At 35.2% G+C, this 20,885-nt stretch overlaps 2 protein-coding genes across 2 annotated transcripts; one reads left to right on the forward strand and one right to left on the reverse strand.

Annotated features, from left to right (window-relative positions):
• Positions 1-2,331: 2,331 nt before the first annotated feature.
• TPI (triosephosphate isomerase) lies at positions 2,332-6,768 on the reverse strand. Its single transcript, XM_011078916.3, has 9 exons — positions 6,609-6,768; positions 5,869-5,944; positions 4,881-5,004; positions 4,514-4,598; positions 4,281-4,413; positions 3,196-3,290; positions 2,963-3,041; positions 2,680-2,762; positions 2,332-2,544 (listed from the first exon to the last, which is right to left on the reverse strand). Exons 1-9 carry the CDS (start codon positions 6,645-6,647, stop codon positions 2,494-2,496), a joined length of 765 nt encoding a protein of 254 aa, XP_011077218.1. The 5' UTR covers positions 6,648-6,768; the 3' UTR covers positions 2,332-2,493.
• A 6,867-nt stretch (positions 6,769-13,635) lies between these two features.
• On the forward strand, positions 13,636-14,478 carry LOC105161278 (zinc finger protein ZAT11). Its single transcript, XM_020693155.2, has one exon. The coding sequence runs from the start codon at positions 13,717-13,719 to the stop codon at positions 14,254-14,256; it is 540 nt and encodes a 179-aa protein (XP_020548814.1). The 5' UTR covers positions 13,636-13,716; the 3' UTR covers positions 14,257-14,478.
• The last annotated feature ends 6,407 nt before the right edge of the window (positions 14,479-20,885 follow it).

Raw genomic sequence — 20,885 nt, forward strand, 5'->3', positions numbered from 1 at the left:
TCGAGTTCTAACCGTCTATGGGGGTCCGTTGGCTAAAGATAGGCGGTCGTGGGGCGACGCCGCACTGTGGGCATATTGTGAAGCCAAAGCCGAAAGGCAAGAAGGCATCGGGCATGCCGTGCGGGAGAACGGCAAGATGTCGGCATATTGATTGGGCCTCGAACTTATGATGTTGTCCTACTTGGGCGAGGCATGGAAGGCGGCCATGACGAGGGCGAGCGCCTAGGATGTACCGAGTGAGTGTTGGGCATGAGATGGGCGTTGCGGGAGCAAGCGTAGTGCCGTAATGCCGAGGTGGAGCGAGGATGCTCCTTGCCATTGAGCAATGCGTCGGCAGGTTCCGAGATTGTGTGCGAGGGGCTAAGACACGAGTGCCGAGAACCTCAACAAGTATGGGCATTCTGGATAGGCGAGCGCAAAGGCACGCGGTGCAGCGCTGGGAGTCGTTCAGATGTCGCGCTAATGGGTTTCAATGTCGAGGACACGCGACGCACTGTCTCTATACTCTGATATGTGCGAAAGCCGATCGAAGGTTAGGCGTAACCTTTGAGGCAGCACAGGCGAAAATATATGAGAATTACATTCCGCTGCAATGAAGAAGAGCACGCCTGTGACACCGCGCCACTCTCTCTCCCCTAAACACTGTTGTCGCTGCCTTCCTTGTTCCCCTCCTTCCCGAGCCCCTTTTCCCTTCCCTTTCCTACCCCCCGTTGCTACCCCTTCCCCATCCCCTTAACGTCATTGCCCCACTCCTCCTCCCTCTCCGCCTCTTGCACCCTCCCTCTCCCTTCTCCCCAACCATGCCGCCTCTTCCCCTTTCCCCTCCTTCCCACGCCCCTCTCGTTCCCTCTTATTGTTGCGACTGCTCCCTCCCTCCCTCTCTCTTGTCCAATTGTTTTTCCTTCATAACAGGTGTTTCCAAATGCACATGTTATAGTTTGATGTAAGGATAGAAATGAAAAACGAAAATTCGTCATATTGTTTATGATTTAAGCCTGTAATGGCTAAATAATACATAGGCTCCAAGACCTCATATTTAAATCAATCAAGGCTCATACCCAGGCCTATTGAAAGAAAATATTTGGGCATGGATCTGAGTATGTACTCCATTCTTACCCAAAAAGACCCATTTTCAAATTTTATTCATCTATCCCATACTCCCAATTCTCAAAATTATCTCCCCGACCCTGTCGATCATTGCCTCCAGAATTCGCCCGACCTCCACCGCTCCGCCTGGCCGTTGTCATCGGCTGATCGTATACCGGCCAACATTTGTCTTGATGTCTTTTTTCTCCATCAACTGCATGTTGATTCTACCCTATGCTTTTATTTGTCTTGAATTTTGGATATTTGAAGAATCTTATTTGGAGTAAAATTATAATGAAATTGGGATTGAATAAGAGCGAAGGTTGGAGAGTTTAAAGTCCATAGACATACATTTGATGGGATGGGCGTACATTCACAAACAAGATGACAGTGCTTGAAGATTTTGGGCTTTCGAATATGATAAATAATAAGATGAAAAATATGGGGTTTGTGGTTTCTGTTTGTCTCACAATGCATCTTATAAATTTGAGGGAGCCAACAGCCTGAAGAGATAGCAACTACTGAAACGATTTCTGCTGTTGTCAATGTTTATTACCTCAAGAAGATATATATATATATTGAAATGTAATGTTGTTCTTTCCTCAAATTCCTTTACCTTATATAATCCACTTAATTAATTTACTTCGAATTAAAAAATGCTACTGCTGAAAAAAATAGTCTTGGTCTGACCCAACTGGGAAAACTAGGTCGGGTCCGTAGACCAAGGGATCTTGATTTGGGTTGGATAGAGCCTTGATAGTAATTAATTTATTTGGACCAAAACTTGGACCTTACCTTACCCATTAACAGACTTATCTTTATCTATCTATATAAACATGAAACTATTTCAATCCCAAATTTAATCAACACTAAAATACATATTATCCATCATTCTCTAGTCCCATTCAACATTTTATCGTTCATTTATCAGTCTCTCATTTTTCCCCATCAACAAAAGTAATCAAGACCTAAAAGTTTTTACATGTTCTCCAAGTACAGCAACACCAGGTTGAACAGAGACAATTATATCTTAATCTGAACATGAGAACTGCATCATGCATAAAGATGGAAATAGATTGACGTTCCTGCTCTCATAGCAGAACTCATCATATAATCCCTGGGCCATTCTCCCACAACAACAGCCTTTCCAACGACTTAAATAGTTTCAAAATTCACATACTGTGTAAAGCCCAGATCCTCGCAACAAAAGATGATGCTTAAGTGCAGTAAATTTGACAGGGAAACTACATCTTAATATCAGAGAGGTTGTCAGTTTTATTCGTAAAAACGAAGGTAACTTCAAGGTGCAGCCACAAATAAAATTGCACAACAAAGTCCCCAGCCAATAGAGGTAATGGTTATTACATCTCCGCTTCAAAACTTGATTAGCCAAGACTTAAACTGAACTCAAGCACTTTTCTTCACCTCAGCAGACTTGATGATGTCAATGAACTCCGGCTACAGAAACAAAATGGAAGTGAGCAAGTTTGGTGTGATCATCCACTCCAACTCCAAATACATGACAGTATCATTCTTCTCACTATTTGGATGGTCCAAACTTATAAAGTTGCTAAAAAGAAGGTAGTAATTTACCTTGAGAGAAGCACCACCAACTAGGAAACCATCAACATCAGGTTGTCCGGCCAATTCCTTGCAGTTGCCACCATTCACGGAGCCTGGATCGATTACAAAAAAGACATTTTGGAACAACCATCACTCACATGAACAAAAAATAAACCACAATGTACATGAGATGCCACCCTTATTGTGTGTTAGGAAAAGAATACATCCTTAACAAGACATATAGCGCCATATTTTAAACCAAGATATTCTGCATCCAGGGCAATTGAGAATTTGGCCACAAGCTGATTGTTACCTCCGTAAATAATCCTGGTTGAAGCAGCAACTTGAGGGCTTACATTTGTCTCAAGCCATTTCCTCAATTCAAGATGCACCTACAACAAGAAAAGCCATTTTGAAATGTTAGTTCAAAATGTAAGTTTCAACTTGACCAACTTAAATCTTACTTCTTTGCTTGAGAAAATTCCACAGGAGGCTGTACTAGTAAATCTAGATCTATTAAATGCACAAATAAGAAGCCAGACTTACTTCCTGAGCCTGAGCAGGAGTGGCGACCTTTCCAGTTCCAATAGCCCAGACAGGCTCATAAGCCAAGACAACATTAGTCCAATCAGAAATCTTTGCTGTATTGTAAAAGCACAGTGAATTTTTGTTACCAGTCAGTAAAAGGTAGGGACAATTAGCACAACAATCCAATAATTAGAAAAGACAAACAGAATGGGGAAGCAGCAACAGTTTATAATATCACTTTGTGACAGGAAGTCTTCAAAAGCCAAGAACTTGCTTTATTGACATTTGACAACTAGCAGAATCTTCAAGAAAAACAAAAGATGCATAAAAATGCAGAGCAAAAGAAGATCTATAGGCAACAGTTTTGACAACAACAAACTACAGCATTCAACTATAATCATTTTGGTTGTAAAGTATTTGTTGAAACTGCAAAGCAAATGTGTCACATTTAAATATGAAGTTCCAAACATTCTAGTGTCGATAAAACAATTAATTCTCATTAAAACATATGAATGACGCTATACGGTCACTAATATACCATATTAATATTTAGAGAACAGGAGCCAAAGAGAAAATTTGCACATTAACTCCACCAAGATCACAATAAATTTGAGAAGGAAGAAAAAGCAAATGAATCCAACTAATCTATGATCACATACACCACAACAGAAAAGACAAAGGCAGGTAAGATGCAGTCATGAACCATTTAGATAAGGTTGACACCAAAACTGTATGATTATAAATTTACAAAGCCAAGAATGTCAGAAGCTACCAAGAGTATAGATCTGAAATCAGACAGTTGGTCCAATTAACAGAATTTCTTGTAAGGGTAGAAGTTAGAGGGTATATCTTTCCGGAAAAAAATCTCTTAACACTTATCGAACAGAGTGTATTTCTTATAATGGGCAGGAACACCAAGAATATGTTTAAGGATAATCTAAAATGTCATCCCGAGTTGAATAAGAGTGGAAACTCATGTAACCCATAGCCTTCTTAGTCCAATTATATTCAACTGATTGCGGAAAAAGAGTACACAATAATGCAAGCACATCCTTAAATGCACCCTTGCCACATGGAGAATATATCCTTGAAGGCTTCAGTACCTGCAATGGCCTTAGTTTGTGCAGCAACAACATCCACAGTTGATCCTGCTTCTCTTTGTTCAAGAGTCTCGCCAATACAAGCAATTACTTTCAAACCTTGAGCAAGTGCATATGCAACTTTATCTCCAACAAACTGATATTAGAAGGCAGCACGACAACAAACAAACGTAAGAAAAGCTTCAATCCAACAGGATACAGACAAAACTTCCAAGAGAAAACTCATGGAATGTTACCTCATTTGATTCACCTAACAAAGCCCGCCTCTCAGAGTGGCCAAGAATTACCCAGGGTACGTCCAGGTTGACAAGCATCTCAGCACTGAAGCCAATTACTAAATATTTATAATCTTAAACTCAATCACAAACACAATATCTTCACTAATATGCAATGATCTATTAGCTCTACTGCAAGCAGCTACGTCAACAATCAGTACGCAAAGTGTCAAGCATTTATCATACATCTCAATGTTAGAAAGAAGGGCAAGAAGGGTCCTTTCATAATTAGCACGGAAGCTTTATGGGAGCAAGAGAATATGAACACTTAAAATTTCTAAGAACGAGTAAAAGTAAGAACCTGCTCGATATATGTAACAAGGCTTACCTAACCTCACCGGTGTAAGCACCCCCTTTCTTAACCCAACAATTTTGAGCTGCGACATGGAAATCAGATCGGAGAGTACTTTTTACCAAAGGAAGAAACACGAATGGAGGGCTGACAACAACCTCTGCAAGAATTGGTCAAAGTATTCAATAATAAGATGAAAAGAGGTCCAAATTTCCACAGATAAAAGAAACTTCCTATTGGAAAACCCAAAGAGGGAGTTTTAGTTCTCTTCCTTACAAAATTGGTATATGATGTTTATAAACAGTCTAACTCTCAGTTCTCCACTACTCTCATACTACATCCCTAATTGCAAACAAATAGCAGTTATTGGATTTTACAAGAAAATATTTTCCCATCATGTTCACCATATAAGATGTTCCAGAACTCCCAGACTAAATCATCCATATAATTTCATATAAAACAACTGGAGAACTGTAAGTATGATTCTTCATATGTCACTGGAAAAAACCAATACAGTTCAAACATATTTTTATGGGCAAATCAGGGACCACAATAGCAGAATTACACAATGAAGACTCCAAGAATACTTTTTGGCCCCAAATTATAATGCTTACATGGACCAAAGAATAATTCATATAGAATGTAAAGAAAAATGTATCCATTCACTAAAAATAGATGAGGATCCAGCATTCACTTCAAAACATATAAAGACGGCAGATACAATATCATATGGGCAAAACAAAGACAAACTTAATACTTCATCCTTGTGGCTTTATCCCTAAAGATAAAAGAAGAGACTTTTTATACAAGTTAGTACATGAAGTTAGTAGGGTTGAAATTCAGTCAAACTAACAGTTCCTTCTTATGAAGAACAAGGGTCACAGAAGACTGATTTTTTATACCAAATCGTGCACAAAGTACAGGTAAAGCTAATTCCCATAATACTTTCATATCTTCTTTCAACTGGATAAATCAACAAGTTTGAAGCAATAGATGTTAGGTTTAATTAGACATGTGGACTCACCAACAACATCTTGAGATGGCACTTCAGCAGCATTGAGCATTGACACTATCTTCTTCACTTCATCCGTAGTACCATTCTACATAAAACATTGAAACTTTTTAAAGACAAAAGATCGCCCAACATATGGTAATACAACCGACAACAAACAATCTACTAACACATTCATGAAGAGGTAATATAACTTGGTGCTTGATGCTAGAATGAACAATTACAGAAATATATATGAGAGGAACGCAGATAAACAGTTTATTGTAAGGAAGTTCAGCGTATACAATTAGAATACATGTAATGAGATCTGCCTTTAATTGATAAAATAACAGATAACCAAATGAAAAATCTAGGATCAATTGACAAAGTATCCCAAGAAATGTCGCAAGTAGTGATTAATAGCATCGAGCAGGGAATTACAACTACAAGACATCGCTTCAGATCTGAAAAGTAGCATTTTCATTTCCTGTTTATAAGCTCCAATTCCTCAATAGACCAAACATGCTATCAGGTAATAAAATCAATTTCACATCAGTAATCAGGTCTAACTCAATCAACTTTTGTAGCAAAAAAAAAAAAAGGAGATTCCAAATACTCATAATCAATAAGATCCAGAAGAAGAAAAGAACATGAACCGATGCCGAAAACACACGAAACAACTCAAATCTAAGGGAAAAACGCAGATAGATCCATAGATCGAGAATAAGACAGGTAAATAGTAAGCGGACGTTCTACGAGGATCGGAGGCTCACGCATTTCCAGTTGCCGCCGACGAAAAATTTCCTGCCCATATCTCTGCTAGCGATGATCACGAGAAGCTGCTCGAAAAGAAAGAAACCTGTTGGCTTTTGCTATGTGCTAAGAGTGACTGGCTGTGAGTGAGTGGGAGTGGTTTTAGCGTGTGGATATCCACGCATTTATATTTGGGAAACAATACATTATTTGCGGATCACGGAATTTGATTGGTCTATAATGCCCTTGACGCTGTCTGATAACGGAATATCTCATTTTGGGCCTTTGGCCAAGATGTAGGTTAACGACGTCAGTTAAGCAGCCGTTGACGGAATATTTCCAGCGCACGCGAGGAGCTTATATGCTTTGAAAAAACATAATAGCAGTATCTTTGCCCTGTGGACTTTTTCATTTTATATTGTGTAAAATTCCTCGTTCTCAACTATTTTTGATATAATATTTACTTTTTAAATTAATAAATATTTTTTGTCCTGATTATTACTCGCCACGATTAATATTTTTGGATCCAGATGGAGAGGGTCCCCCCAAGTATGAGTCTAATTGCCACCCCTAGATAGGATAGCATTAGTCCTTGGACATAAAGAATTATGGCAGTCGAATGCATATAAAGGTTGTATTTTAAATCTGATGAAATGTGACCGTATTCTTTGATATGGTCATTATAGGTTTGCTAGTCCGATGCAATCAAAGTATGTAGTGAGCACGGTGGATTCCAAGAGAAAATTTGTTCTCTGTCAGTATTCAACAGAATGTCTCATTCGAACCTGAAAACTTTCTTGTACCATCAAGTCTTAAATGTGTAATTATGTTATCACCAGTGCTAGCTATTCAATTCAATGTGTACCTACCTTTGCTTTCCAACCTTAAGATCATCAAGTAGGCCTTCTTAATGCTTTGAAGAGGACCCATCAATAACACCTGGTTCCTTACATGATCAAACTAATCATCTAATTCTATTCCCATTAGAATTTGCATTAGTTGATGTAAATCCATCAAATTCTCTAGTTCATGTTGTGTATACAAAGGCCTTTACGTTCTCCTTGAAGATTGAATTCAGGGACATCGTTGTTACATGCAGTCAGTCCTTAGATATTGTTCAAACTCATCAATATTTACTGTTGGATCATTTGCCATTGACGAAGTCAAGTTTCATCTTGGCTACCAATTCAATTTTTACAAATCTACAGTCTATAACATGTAATTGTTACATGTCAATGGCTTAGAGACAACACTTGTCCCAGGGTGGTGATCCAATTTTCAAGCCTTAAAACCTTTGAATCAATTTGTGATCTAATGTTAGAGACTGATTCACCAACAACAACTGTTGCAATGGCTCGAGACCATTTTTTATTGGTAGGCCAATTAAGCCCAACCCACCACCTAGATGGCCCAAAACCCAGCCCACTATCTGACCCTACCTGGTCCCTTAAAAACACCCTAAACCTCACTCTTATTTTCCATCCTTTCTCCTTCCCCTTCTTTCTCCTGGCAGCGGCGCCCCCTCTCTGTTTTACTTCTTCTTTTCCAATGGTCTTGGAAATGAACTCCATCGCCCAAATCCTCCCCCTTCTACTATATTTCTATAGTATAAATAAGCCCTTTTTGAGCTGAAAATATGTGTGCTATCTACGAAGAAAAAATCAAAAGTATTCTGATAAGTTCTTTGTGAATTGAGAAATACATGAGATGTGGGTCTTTGTGACTTGGGCCTTTGTAGCTGTGGTTCTTGGTGCAACCAGTGGTGGGTTGCCAGTGTTGAGACTGTGTGCTTCGTCCCCCTAATCTCGGCTCTCTGAGTCTCTTTATTTTATTCCATTCTTATGTATTGTCATGTTTTCGCTTTATTTTAATATTACTGTTGTTATACTCTGCTTTGTAATAGTTTGTGTTAGGTTGTATTTTTTGAGCTCATCACTATGGGGTGAAAATCCAACAGTAGTATCAGAGCTTAGGCTCTGTCTCCGTCTCCAACGCTGGTAAGATCGATCCTGTTTTTATTGCTGTGAAATAATTCTTTTTTGCTTTGTGTGAATTCTATGTTTAATATTTTTTATATATCTATTAAGAAAAATCTGATCTTGCAGCTGTATGATTGTGTTGCACGGTTATAGTTGCAATTGTAAATGGAACAAAATGATCTTCCTAATTCTTCTTCAGAGAGCATTAATGGTGATTTGTGAAAATCATATGTTTTTTGTTTGGGGCACTATTGTTGTTATTTGCAAAAATTCATTTAAATTGTTTTTAGTGAATCTTATTCCTTTGTGGGATAATTTATCTGCTTTGTGCAAGCAAATAACTTAATGTTATCTGACATTGAGTTTTTTTCTCGTTCTGTGAAATATTTCTATTGTATTCGAGTATTCTTGAGAAATTAGTATTTATGTTGTTTGGAGAAACTTTTTTCTGTCAATAATATTGCTGAAAATTTTCTGTTAAGTACTGCTATATTTTGTTGTGAAACTTGTTTGTCGTTATTCTGCTTAGTGCATCTGAACCAATTCCCAAACTTCATGTCAATAACTCTCCTGGTTGGACCCTTGAGGTCGACGGGTATCTGGTTGAGCTTGGCTTGGAATCCCTATTATCATTTTTTGAAAAGTTGTTTAGTAAAATTGAAATTGTTGAATCTTTCTAATTTTGTTAAGTGCATTATTATTGAAGTATATTTTGGCTTTGTGCAAATGATCGCTATGTGCATTCTGCTTTGTGACTTGTTGTGTGCAAGTTTATACTTAGTGTATAATAATTGCTCCGTAGTGGATTTTAAGCCTGTGTGGCTATATGTCTTTGTGATTTGTACCTAAATGGTTGGTTGTGCCTGTGTTGCTGTTGGACTTAACCTCAGTGGCTACGGGTTTATAGTGTTGCAATCTGCTTGCTGCAAAAATGACTTAATGCTATTTGTTGTGTGCAAATGTTATGTGTTGTGTGTTGCTTAGTGTTTGCGATATTGTTTTTCGAATCTTGTTACGAACATCTCTATTTTGCAGGTATATATGGCAATGATGAAATGCCAGATCAGTCCTTGAAATGAGTTCCCTTTTCGGTCCTAGTACAAAGGGGGAATTATTGGAATGACCCAGGACCATTTTTTATTGGTAGGCCCATGAAGTCCAACCCACCACCTAAATGGCCTAAAAACCCAGCCCACTACCAACCCAACCCGGCCCTTAGAAACACCCTAAAACCTCACTCTCATTTTTCAGCCTTTTTCCTTCCCCTTCTTTCTCTTAGCAGCGACGCCCCCTCTCTGTTTTCCTTCTCCTTTTCCAATGGTCTTGGAAATGGACTCCACCACCCAAATCCTCCTCCTTCTACTACATTATTATTAGTATAAATAAGGCCCTTTTAAGTTGAAAATATGTGTGCTATATACGAAGAAAAAATCGAGAGTTTTCTGATAAGTTCTTTGTGAATTGAGAAATACATGAGATGTGGGTTTTTGTGGCCTTGGTTTTGGTGCAACTGGTGGTAGGTTGTCAGTGTTGAGACTGTGTGCTTCGTCACCCTGATCTCGGCTCCCTGAGCCTCTTTGATTTTATTCCGTTCTTATGTATTGTCATGTTTCTGCTTTATTTTAATGTTACTGTTGTTATACTTCTGCTATGTAATAGTTTGTATTATATTGTAATTTTTGGGCTCATCACTATGGGGCGAAAAACCAACAACAACATTCGAAATTATTGCAATCTTTACCTCTGGTCAACTATTGATTTTGGTCCCAATAATAAAAAAATATTGATAAAAGCATATGATACTAACCCAACATTTTTATTTATTTATTTTTTCTTAAGTCAATTAAACCAAAATGAAATTAAAAAGAATTTAAGTTGGCTACCCATGATTTGAATTTTGGGTCTATCATTACGAAATTAGAAAATAAAAAGAAAATTTTCTAAAATATTTTTTCTTTCAACAACAAATTAAAAAAATACTAATAAATTCAATATATACATTAAATTATAAAAAATTATTGCTGATTTGATACACAACTTTCTTTTTAGATAATAATTTATTTTGACGTATACCCAAATATGATTGTTTCATCTATTCACTTCATTTTGATGATTTAGATCAAGTAATTTATTTTTTGTATAATTTGTATCTAACATATTTTATATATTTTGCTTTACATTGTAATTATTTTAGTCTTTTTTACTAAATTTATGTGGAATAAAAATATCAAATTTCTCCTACCCATCAAAAAATAAAAATAGAAAACAAAAAAAAAAGTGAGTTTCGTTCTTACGTGAGTCACAACTCATGATTTTTTTTCTTACAGACAACAACTATAACACCGTGACACTAATTTATTGTTATGTCGATAATACCCCTAAATTTACTTCTTCTTTTTTTCCTTCGTTGCTTGTTTTTTCTTTCTTTCTTTTAATTTTTCTAAATTGGCTGTGTTGGTTTAAATATTTTTTTGAAATTCACAATATATCTTAAAATATAACATATTATTCATTATATGCATAAAAAAATAACATACCACAACCACTAATACTTCACTTGTTCATCAAATGAAGCAATAATCAAGAGAGTGGTAGAGAGATGTGTAAAACCTTTGGCTAGTGTGTGAACGAAGAGTTTAGAGAGTATCTGGAAGAATTGAAACGCGTACACATACGTAACTCATATATAGTCCACTAAGCAACAGCAAGATGGAAATATTGTAGACCAAACTTGCTTGTGTTTCACGGTCTTATATCATCACCACCTACGCACGTTGTTTTAGTCGATATAACAACCTTTTGCCTGCTCTATTTTAAAATTGCGGTTGCTGCTACTGTTAACGACTAAGTAACTCAAACAATTGAAAATTTTAACTCAAATTTAATTGAATTAAATCAATTATTGAGTAAATATGATGCATTTAATATATATGATTGATTACTTTCTCTTATTATGCACAAATCATATAATAAGTGTATTACATTTGTCATATGATTGATTTCGAATTAGAACTTCCCCCCACACAACCCGATATGCTGATGCAAGCATTATTATAGTGGTCTTTTTAAATACTTTATTTTTTTCCATTTTGATCGATTTATCCTAAATAGCCTTTCACATTAGAAATCTATTAGAATATAAATAAAAGCCTGAATGCAATTTCCTCTATGTGATATAGTAAATGAGTAAGTTATTTTTGTATGATAAAAATATAGCAATTCGCCCTCCATACTTTTTAAAATAAAGCATTTTACTATTTTATCTAAGGAGGTAAATTGCTTCATTTTTAAAAAACATAGGGGAAATAAATTGATGCATCTTAAAAAAATACGGAGAGGCAAATTGCTGTTTTTTTTTTACTATAGGAGGTAATTTGTTCATTTATAATATCACGTGAAGATTGTTTGTATTTTTCTCTATAAATAAATATTAAATGTTTTAAGATGAGTTGATCATTTAATCAACGAGTATTGTAAGTGGAATAGTCTTATTATTGTACTTTATATTGAATTATAATATTAAATTAATATAATTTCAAATAAAAAACATATATAAATAAATATATATTTTACTTTAATTACTGTTTCAAAAATCGAAATTCGAGGATGAGAAGGCAACAATCCAAGTTTATTGATCTTTCATTCATTTTATTTTTCTTTTTTTATTTAATTAAATAAATTAAATTAAATACCTATATTGACCGTGTTTCGATCACTAGTGTCATTCTATTTATTTTAAATAATTGTATTTTCAAATTATTAAAAAAAAAATACATGAAAAATTCAAACTTTTTGGATGTTAATTATTAATAATTAATACATAGGCAGCTGAATATTAAATTTTAGGGAGTAACATAATTTATGTGGTGATGTGGTTGATATGGAATTCTAGAAGATAGAAGGTTCGGGGTACTGCAGTACGTTTCTTCCCCGGCTCGCCACTCATGACTCACTACTCCCACTATTCTCTAAGCCACGCGGTGCTTACGCGGTCAGTGACGCCTTTTCACTTCCTTTTCACACTTAATTTTTATCAAATCATCATTATTCTTTATTATCATTATTACATACTATATGTAGTATTATTATAAGGGTAAATAGATCTACACTCCCTTTTTAATTTAACTTCAAAAGTAAATAATTCATATGTGATATTGTAAATGAGTAAATTATTTTTTATAAAAAAAAATAGCAATTCATCTCTCTGTGTTTTTTAAAATGCAATAATTTATTCTCCTATATTTGTTAAAATGAAGCAATTTACCCCCTTAGACATAAAGGTAAATTGCTATTCTTTTAATCATAAGGGGATAATTTGATTATTTACAGTGTCACATGGGTAAATTGCATTAAGCGTCATATTTTGAGGTTGTATTTGTAATTATAACTAAGTACACCTATCTATTTTCAGCATTAAAAATTTACACAAACACTTGTAGGCTCATTAACTAACTACCGCTCAAGAGGTGTATCTGTAGTTTTGCATAAGAATACAATATTAACCTTCTCAGGAGGTCTATAAAAAATAGAAAATATTTGTGAATTCGAATTTAACGTCAGAGAGTGTACATGCAATTAATCCTTATTATATAATTCATACTATTAGAGGGATAATTTGCTTCATATTTCAAGATACATGGGTAATTTGTTATTTTTTTTTCACAGGAATCTTTTTACTAGAAAAATGCACAACCCCCTTATGATATTACAAATGAGCAAATTACTACCATACAAGAAAAAAAAACAACTTACTTCCCAATAAACTGCTTTATTTTAAAAGATACAGGGGGTGAATTGTTGTTATTTTCATAAAAAAATAATTTATTAATTTATAATATCACAAAAAGATAAATTACGTTAAACCTGTTTTCTTTACTCATTCTCGTATCAAAGAAGGTGAACAAGAAACTAAATTCTAAATTCTTAAACATGCAGGAAGCAATGGTACGTTACACAAATTTGACTTCCTTCTGGAGCAAGAAAGATCGCCCATTCCAATTGATTTCCACTGGTCAATTCATACATCAAGTCAAAGTACCCCTCCAATCACCACTTCCATCCAAACACCTGTATTATATATCCTCTCATTTATTACAACTCCATAGTTATTATATTTCACGTCTGTTTTCGTGTTTATTTGATCTAGGCAATGATGAAGAGGTGTAGAGAAGGATCTGCAGACGTGGAGGACGTATCGAGCATGGCGAATTGCTTGATGCTGTTGTCCGGTGATCGGGCGGCAGCGGCAGCGGCAGCAGGAGGAGGAGTATTCACCCGCGTTTTTGAGTGCAAGACATGCAACAGGCAGTTCCCGTCGTTCCAGGCGTTGGGCGGCCACCGCGCCAGCCACAAGAAGCCGAGGCTGCAGGCTGGAGGAGATCATCTGCTCCGGGCATCGTCGTCTCCGCCGAAGCCCAAAACGCATGAGTGCTCGATTTGTGGCCTGGAATTCGCAATAGGGCAGGCGCTTGGAGGCCACATGAGGAGACATAGAGCAGCCATGAATGATCAGAACCAGCAGTCGCGGTCGCCGCCACTGCCGTCGTCGGTCTTGTCTCTGTCTCCTCCACTAATTGTGAAGAAATCAAAAAGCACGAGAGTTTTGTGTCTTGATCTGAACTTGACTCCCTCGGAGAACAAGTTTCTGTTCGGGAAGGTTGCTGCTCCGGCGGTTGATTGCTTTTTCTGATCATCCATTACTCTTTAATTTCGTGTCTTCATTTTTTGGTTTTCTATGGATTTATTCATTTGTTAATTAGCAATAAGAACCTCAAAAAGCCCAGTATGCATCATATGCATTGTACAATAGATATGATTTACTATTTGATATAGGGAAAAAATTCTAGCTCCCCTCCTCACAGTTCACACACTATATATAAAGAAAAGGCGAAATTGCAAAATTGATCCTGCATATCTTGGACTAGCAATTTTTGTCCTATAAATTTTATTTTTATAGTAATTTTAGTTTTTTCTGTCAAAAATTGCCATATTTTAGACGAACAAATTGGGACTTGGGGTTTCGACTGCCAACTGAAATTAACTTACACAGTCAGCATCCTACGTGGATGCTGACATGGGGTGGAGAGGAAAAAAATGTGTAAATCAAGTGAGGAAGACTTAGGGTGTTTAACAATTTTTCTGTCGTAATTGTTTACTTCGTCATTCGCCGGCCACTATTCGACCCACAGCATCGGACCTCTTCCAAAAGCTTCGCCATCATCCAACGATTCTACCACATCATCTCTCACCTTTTTTCATCAACTCTTGGCCCATATCTCACCAATGCAATTTTCCCATCGTCCTATACATGTAGGACCAATTTTACCTAAAAAAAATTTCTTAAATTATAAATTACTACGATTAAAATTCAACAAAATCATACTATCTACAAAATTAATTCGAAAACTTAAACTTTGACTATGATTTTTATCAATATTTACTATCATTTTAGTTATGACCAGAGCATTTGTCATGATTTTTAACTGCGACTAATATTTGATCTTGCTTACAAAAAAAAATGATAGTAATTATATATATAATCGTAGTTAATTAGTATTCATCATTATTTTTACTTTCATTGTAAATAGTGATTAGTTTCTCCTAGACAATGTGTTAGCCATTTTCGAGACTTGTTGATCTTCAATCCTGCAAAAAATAAAAAAATATAAATATGATATCTTTTAAATAATAAAGAAAATTATGATAAAAGTATATGTATCAACATCCCATGTAAAAAGCATGTTAGGGATGATACCCATGAAAAATATTAAGCAATGACTTATAACTCAATCTACAACAAGTCTAGAAAAAACCTATTAAAATCAAATGTAAATTTCCAACCTTGGCCAGATAATAATTTCAAATTTTCAATTTTCAGATCACAGTATGACCACCTATCACTTAGTATAACTTTAGTTCCTCATAAACAACTTAAAGAAAAATAAAATAAAATAAACTCAAGAAAAAATAGTACTAAAATCATTATTTTGAGTAACTTACATTAGTTAGGGTATGAACTTGACCAAATATTTTTTAATTTCTTCTAGATAAAGTAGGAAGTTGACTCCTAAGGATAGCTTCCACTTCTAAATTTACTTAAATATTTTGATTGCTGGCTTGGGATTTCAATGTTTGTAGTCGTTGAATCATGGATCTCTTTGTTATCTGTTTTTGGGTGGCTCTCACAACTAAAGAATAATTTTATTGGGATGGAATTCTCGATAAAATTTCATCAATAATAAAGTTTTCGATAGAATTTTTATTGATTTTGAGATAAAAAATAAGACCGCTTCAAAAAGTGGCGTTGAAAAATATTCTGACAGGTAAGCGTTGTCGTCGGAATATTTGTCACGATTTTTTGAAGGTCTAGTTACGGCCGTCAGGAAATCCATCCATAAGACAAAAAATTAATTCCTGACTTGGGACGGACTTTGAGATAAGTAATTGAAAATTTTTAACATGCAGAAAATCTTATATATTATCGTCGGAAAATCAAACAGAAAATTTGCCGAAAGTAAGTTGGAAAATTGTGACATATATTTTGTGACGACAATATTATCGAAAACCATCCCAAATTATTTTGAGAATCAAAATGCATTTTGGATAGAATTTGTGAAGGACTTTGTCATGTTGCCATCCCAAAATATTTTGATGTAATTTGGGTTGACTTTCGTCTCAAAATCCGTTTGAAAGTAGTATGAGATGTAATATTTAATTAGGATGGCATTTTTGACAGTTATCATCCCAAAATCTGCCCCAAATATTTGTTTTTTGTTAGTAAAAATTATTTTATATTTTATTTTTTAATATTTTATAAAAAGTAAATATTTGAAAACTATAATTTATCCAATAAAATTATAATTAATTAAAATAAGTAGATACTGTACATTTTACAGTACCAACAAATTAAAAATTATAAAAAAATACTAATCTAATGGCTCTAGTGGCAGGTCATCAGCATGCTTGGGGTCTGCAGCACCCTCGACTTGTTGTTGCGCTGCTCCCTCAATTAATGTCTGTGGCATTCCCATCCTGTCGCACATCGTACTTAAGACCAGCAATATTTTATCAAGCTTGGATTGGAGACTAGGGTTAGTCTACGATGAGGCAGGAATGAATGAAAATGGTTGAGAGTATGTGGTCCACGACCCAGGCTATGTCTGATGCCAATGATCATAGAGACAAGTTATTTCAAATCTATTCTAATTCCGTCCCAAAATCAGTCAAGAAATATTTTATAAATTATTTCAAAAAATCAAGGCCAAATTGCATTTTACCCCCCTATATTTTAAAAATAAATAAAAAATCCACTGTGATTTTTAAAACCCAGCAAAAAATCCCCTTTCTGTTACAATCCAATGGAAGGTGGGATACACGCGCGAGTGGTGAAAGTGGGCATGATTGTTTTGCGATTTTTGACCTTTTTGTTATTAATTAACAAAAATACTCCTATCTAGTGTTTAAAATTACTATGATTAAATGTACTTATTTTAAATTTATTTTTAATATTTTTTTATATTTTTTATCCCCAAAATTACCTTTGGTGGCCACCCAAATACCCATGGGCGACCATCGTCGTCGCCCTTCTCAGCGTCGGGCAGCGGTGCGAGGGGATTGGATGGGCAGCGGGTGGGTGGGGGTGGGGTTAATTTTATTTGTTTATATTTTATAATTATAGATCTAACATTTAAATTTTAAGTCTTAATAATTTAGATATAACGGTTCAGATGTATTGATTAAATTCTAGCTGTTATACAATAAAAAATTTTTTAACCGTCATAAAAGTAAGAAATAATATATAATAGATAAGGGCATAACGATCTTTTGATAAAAAATTAACATCGTTAACTTCAATTAACGGTGAGGGGCAAGTGTGCTATATTTAAGAAAACAGATGATTTTTTTTGCCTATTTAAACACATGGGATTTTTAGCTGACTTTTAAAAACACAATGAGGTAATATGCAATTTGGTCAAAAATTTAAAAGGCAAAATTGCACAATCTTATATGTATTAGGGGTGGCAAAAATTAGTCCCATAAGTATTGAATTGACAATTTTAATCATGTAAGTTTCAATTTAGTGGAAATTTTAGTCCTTTCGACAAAATATTGCCAGATTTTAGCCGAACATATCGGGAATTAGGGTTCCGATTGCCAACTGGGCTCGAATTAAATACATAGCATCCTCATGGGATGCTGACATAAAAAAGTAAAAAAAAAAGATATCAAAAGATTTTTCTTTTGATGTTTGAACATAAGTTGCTAAATAATACATATTTTCGGCACTACCAAAAAATAGGTGATTGTGAACGTAAATATTTGGGGCCGGCATACTCCATTAGGTGTAACTGGTATTGTAAACATGTCATGGATGATAAATTATTTGTTTTTGTGATGTGAAAACCATAAGAAAAGCCGTTCCAACGAGTTGTACAAGTTATTGTCCCAAATTCCGTTACAAAACAAAATCTATTACAATTTTTCAATGGATTTTGGGTCGGCTATAATTAAAATTGGGACAGCTTGAGCAAAAACGGAATTTTTCGGTCTAAATATGTTAGTAACTCCATTACAATTTTATGACAACTAAATAAGCCGTTCAAATTTATATACCATTCACAAATCTACATAAATTTGCCCAATACTTTTTAATCGTTCCAAAAGCCATCCCACAAGCCGCTCTAATCTATAATGGTTATATAACCATTAATGATTATATCTTAACAGCAACTTTTCCATCCCAAAATCCATTCTTATAGCTGCTCCAAAAATTTGTATATATATATATATATATATATGTGTGTGTGTGTGTGCGTGTCTGTTTATTATTTTTGTTGCATTTGTTTTCAATCTGTTTCATTGTTAAACCACACACACTCAATATCTATCTTATTTTAAAGTATATTAAAGATAATAGCATATTTCTCATGTACCGTTGTTCCTTTGAGCTAGTTGACATCAAAATTTTGGAATAAAATTATCAATTAAAAGCTCAATAAATTGATTAATAATTGGGTTTCAAATTAAAGTAAAAAAGTTTGGATTTTATCATGAATAAATTCGCATAAGTATTCATACTAAATCTAGATCATATGTGTTTTTGGTGGATTGATTCAAGATAAATATGAGTTATTTTTTATTTTGGATTAGCTAATTGGATCAAAATATATTTAAGTACAATCCGATAGTTAATGGATTCATATCCAAGTCCATGGTATACAAGCACAACAGACGTGAGCCAAATTATTGTAGACCTACTCATGCCTATAAATAAGTGTCTCCACCACTTAAGTCAAAGAGGGAGACACATACCACAAATCCAGAGGACATACAACGTTCCTCCACACTATACACGAAGACACATAGATAGCAAATTCAAAGCAAGAGTAAGTCCAAAAGCTTTCTGCCACAATAAAACTCTGCAATCGCAGGGCCTTGATACAATATTCAAGGTAGCATGTGGTAGCCTTTCACAAATCTAAGGGATATCGCATATCCAATTTAAGAACAAGTTTCTGGTGGGAATTGACATTCGTAGAGAAGAATGAGAGGGCTACTTTAAATTCAGAGCTTATAAACCACTTATATTTAAATTAATAATCTCATTTGGTCCATTTTATTTCTTGTCTTGTAATCCATTTTTCAGATACGAAATTCGTGTGAATGGTAACAATCAGGATTCATTTTAATCTAAACTAGTTTAATTATAACTTTTAATTTCTATATTTCAATGTTAAGTATTACTAGTGAAACTTAATTAATTTATAGCTCAAAATTTATTTTTATATATGTTTGCATATACATGTGTATAATTTGTAGTGATCATCTTGTTAAGGCATCTGCAGAGATGAGTGTATGAGAAAAATATGTCGAAGAATGTGGGTATTAGGCAGGAGTTTGAGACTGGTGCTAAGGGTCTCATAGAATGGGTCAAGTGTCAGCATGCATATATGTCGGGCTAGAAGATTAGACGCCCATCTCATAAGTGAATAAATCAAAGTATAAAACACCAGATGAGGTTAATTTTGACTTATGTATGAAAGGTTTATGCTAGAATATTATAATTGAATTTGCCATGGTGTCAAGGGCCGCTGGCGCACTCGGCACCCTTGACATACATTCGGCCATGCAACCGCTCAACCCGACTGACCAACAACTTTTATCGACAGACGCTGGACTTCCGCAGTCTTAGAGTTTTAGGCTTATGTCTTTTGTCTTGTACAACACTTGTAAATACTTTTGTTTGCTTAGGGGGGCATTGTGCCTCTTAAGGTGCGATGTTCAACCCCTTTTGGTATTTAATGTAGTCAATAGAAAAAATCTTTTTAAAACTATTATAGAGGGGAATGAGTTCTCGAAGCTTGGTGTAGTGTTACATGCTAGTGTCCTCCTCAAGGCGATCCCCTTGCGCTAGCATCGTTTCTACAATGTATATGCAATTTGCTATTCAATTAAATCCACGTTCTAAATCTTGTAATCAATTTATTGCTTTCCTACTGCACCTTGCTTACTGTTGTTGCTTCTGTCGCAATCTGTGTTGCTATATTCGGTTGGCACGCTGTGCTAGTGTCGGGGGGAGTTTTGTTGTTGTGTTGCTATTGGCTGAAGTAGTCATTTGCTGTGGACTGCTAGCCACACGGTGCTCCTTTCCCCGCATTGCGGAAGGCACTTCGTGAGACATGGGGATGACAGAGTGCATGAGTACTTTGATATAATGATCGCCGCAATCCAGCAACAAAGTGCACGAGTACTTTAATGTAATGAATGCCGCAATCTATGAGCACATCCCAGTTGCATAGGAAGCTAATATGCACTGGGTTAACGATTAGTAGATGGATTTAGCCCAAAAGGATTTATGATGCAGCTGGGTTGGAATTATTTTTGTTGTACGCCAAAGGTGTACCTGATGAGGGTTCGAGCTCCTGTCCTACTAATGACGGTTCTAGTTTATGGTATGATAGGGGGCCCAATGATGTGTCCGAGTTATATTACCATTTTTTAGATGTAGTACACGCTGCCAACTAGCCTTTGTACAATGGGTGTAATGAATTTTAGTTGTTTGCAGTTGTTGGTTTACCATCCCAAACAGCACAAGTGCACCATAATTCAAACGAGCAACTTTTTTGCTCACATCCTTATCCATTTATTCAGTGAATAACCAAAAATCCAAGTCGTGGGTTGATATATGCTGACATCAACTTCAATTTTTCAATTTCATTTTGGATTAATAATTAACCTATGAAAAAACAATACGTAAATAAATAAAACATTGAGTTAGTAATTTATGTTTTTATCAATAATTATCATTAAATATACGAT

The sequence above is a fragment of the Sesamum indicum genome, linkage group LG4 (genome assembly GCF_026168435.1).
Source record: "Sesamum indicum cultivar Baizhima isolate 11 linkage group LG4, ASM2616843v1, whole genome shotgun sequence".
NCBI classification, from domain to species: domain Eukaryota; kingdom Viridiplantae; phylum Streptophyta; class Magnoliopsida; order Lamiales; family Pedaliaceae; genus Sesamum; species Sesamum indicum.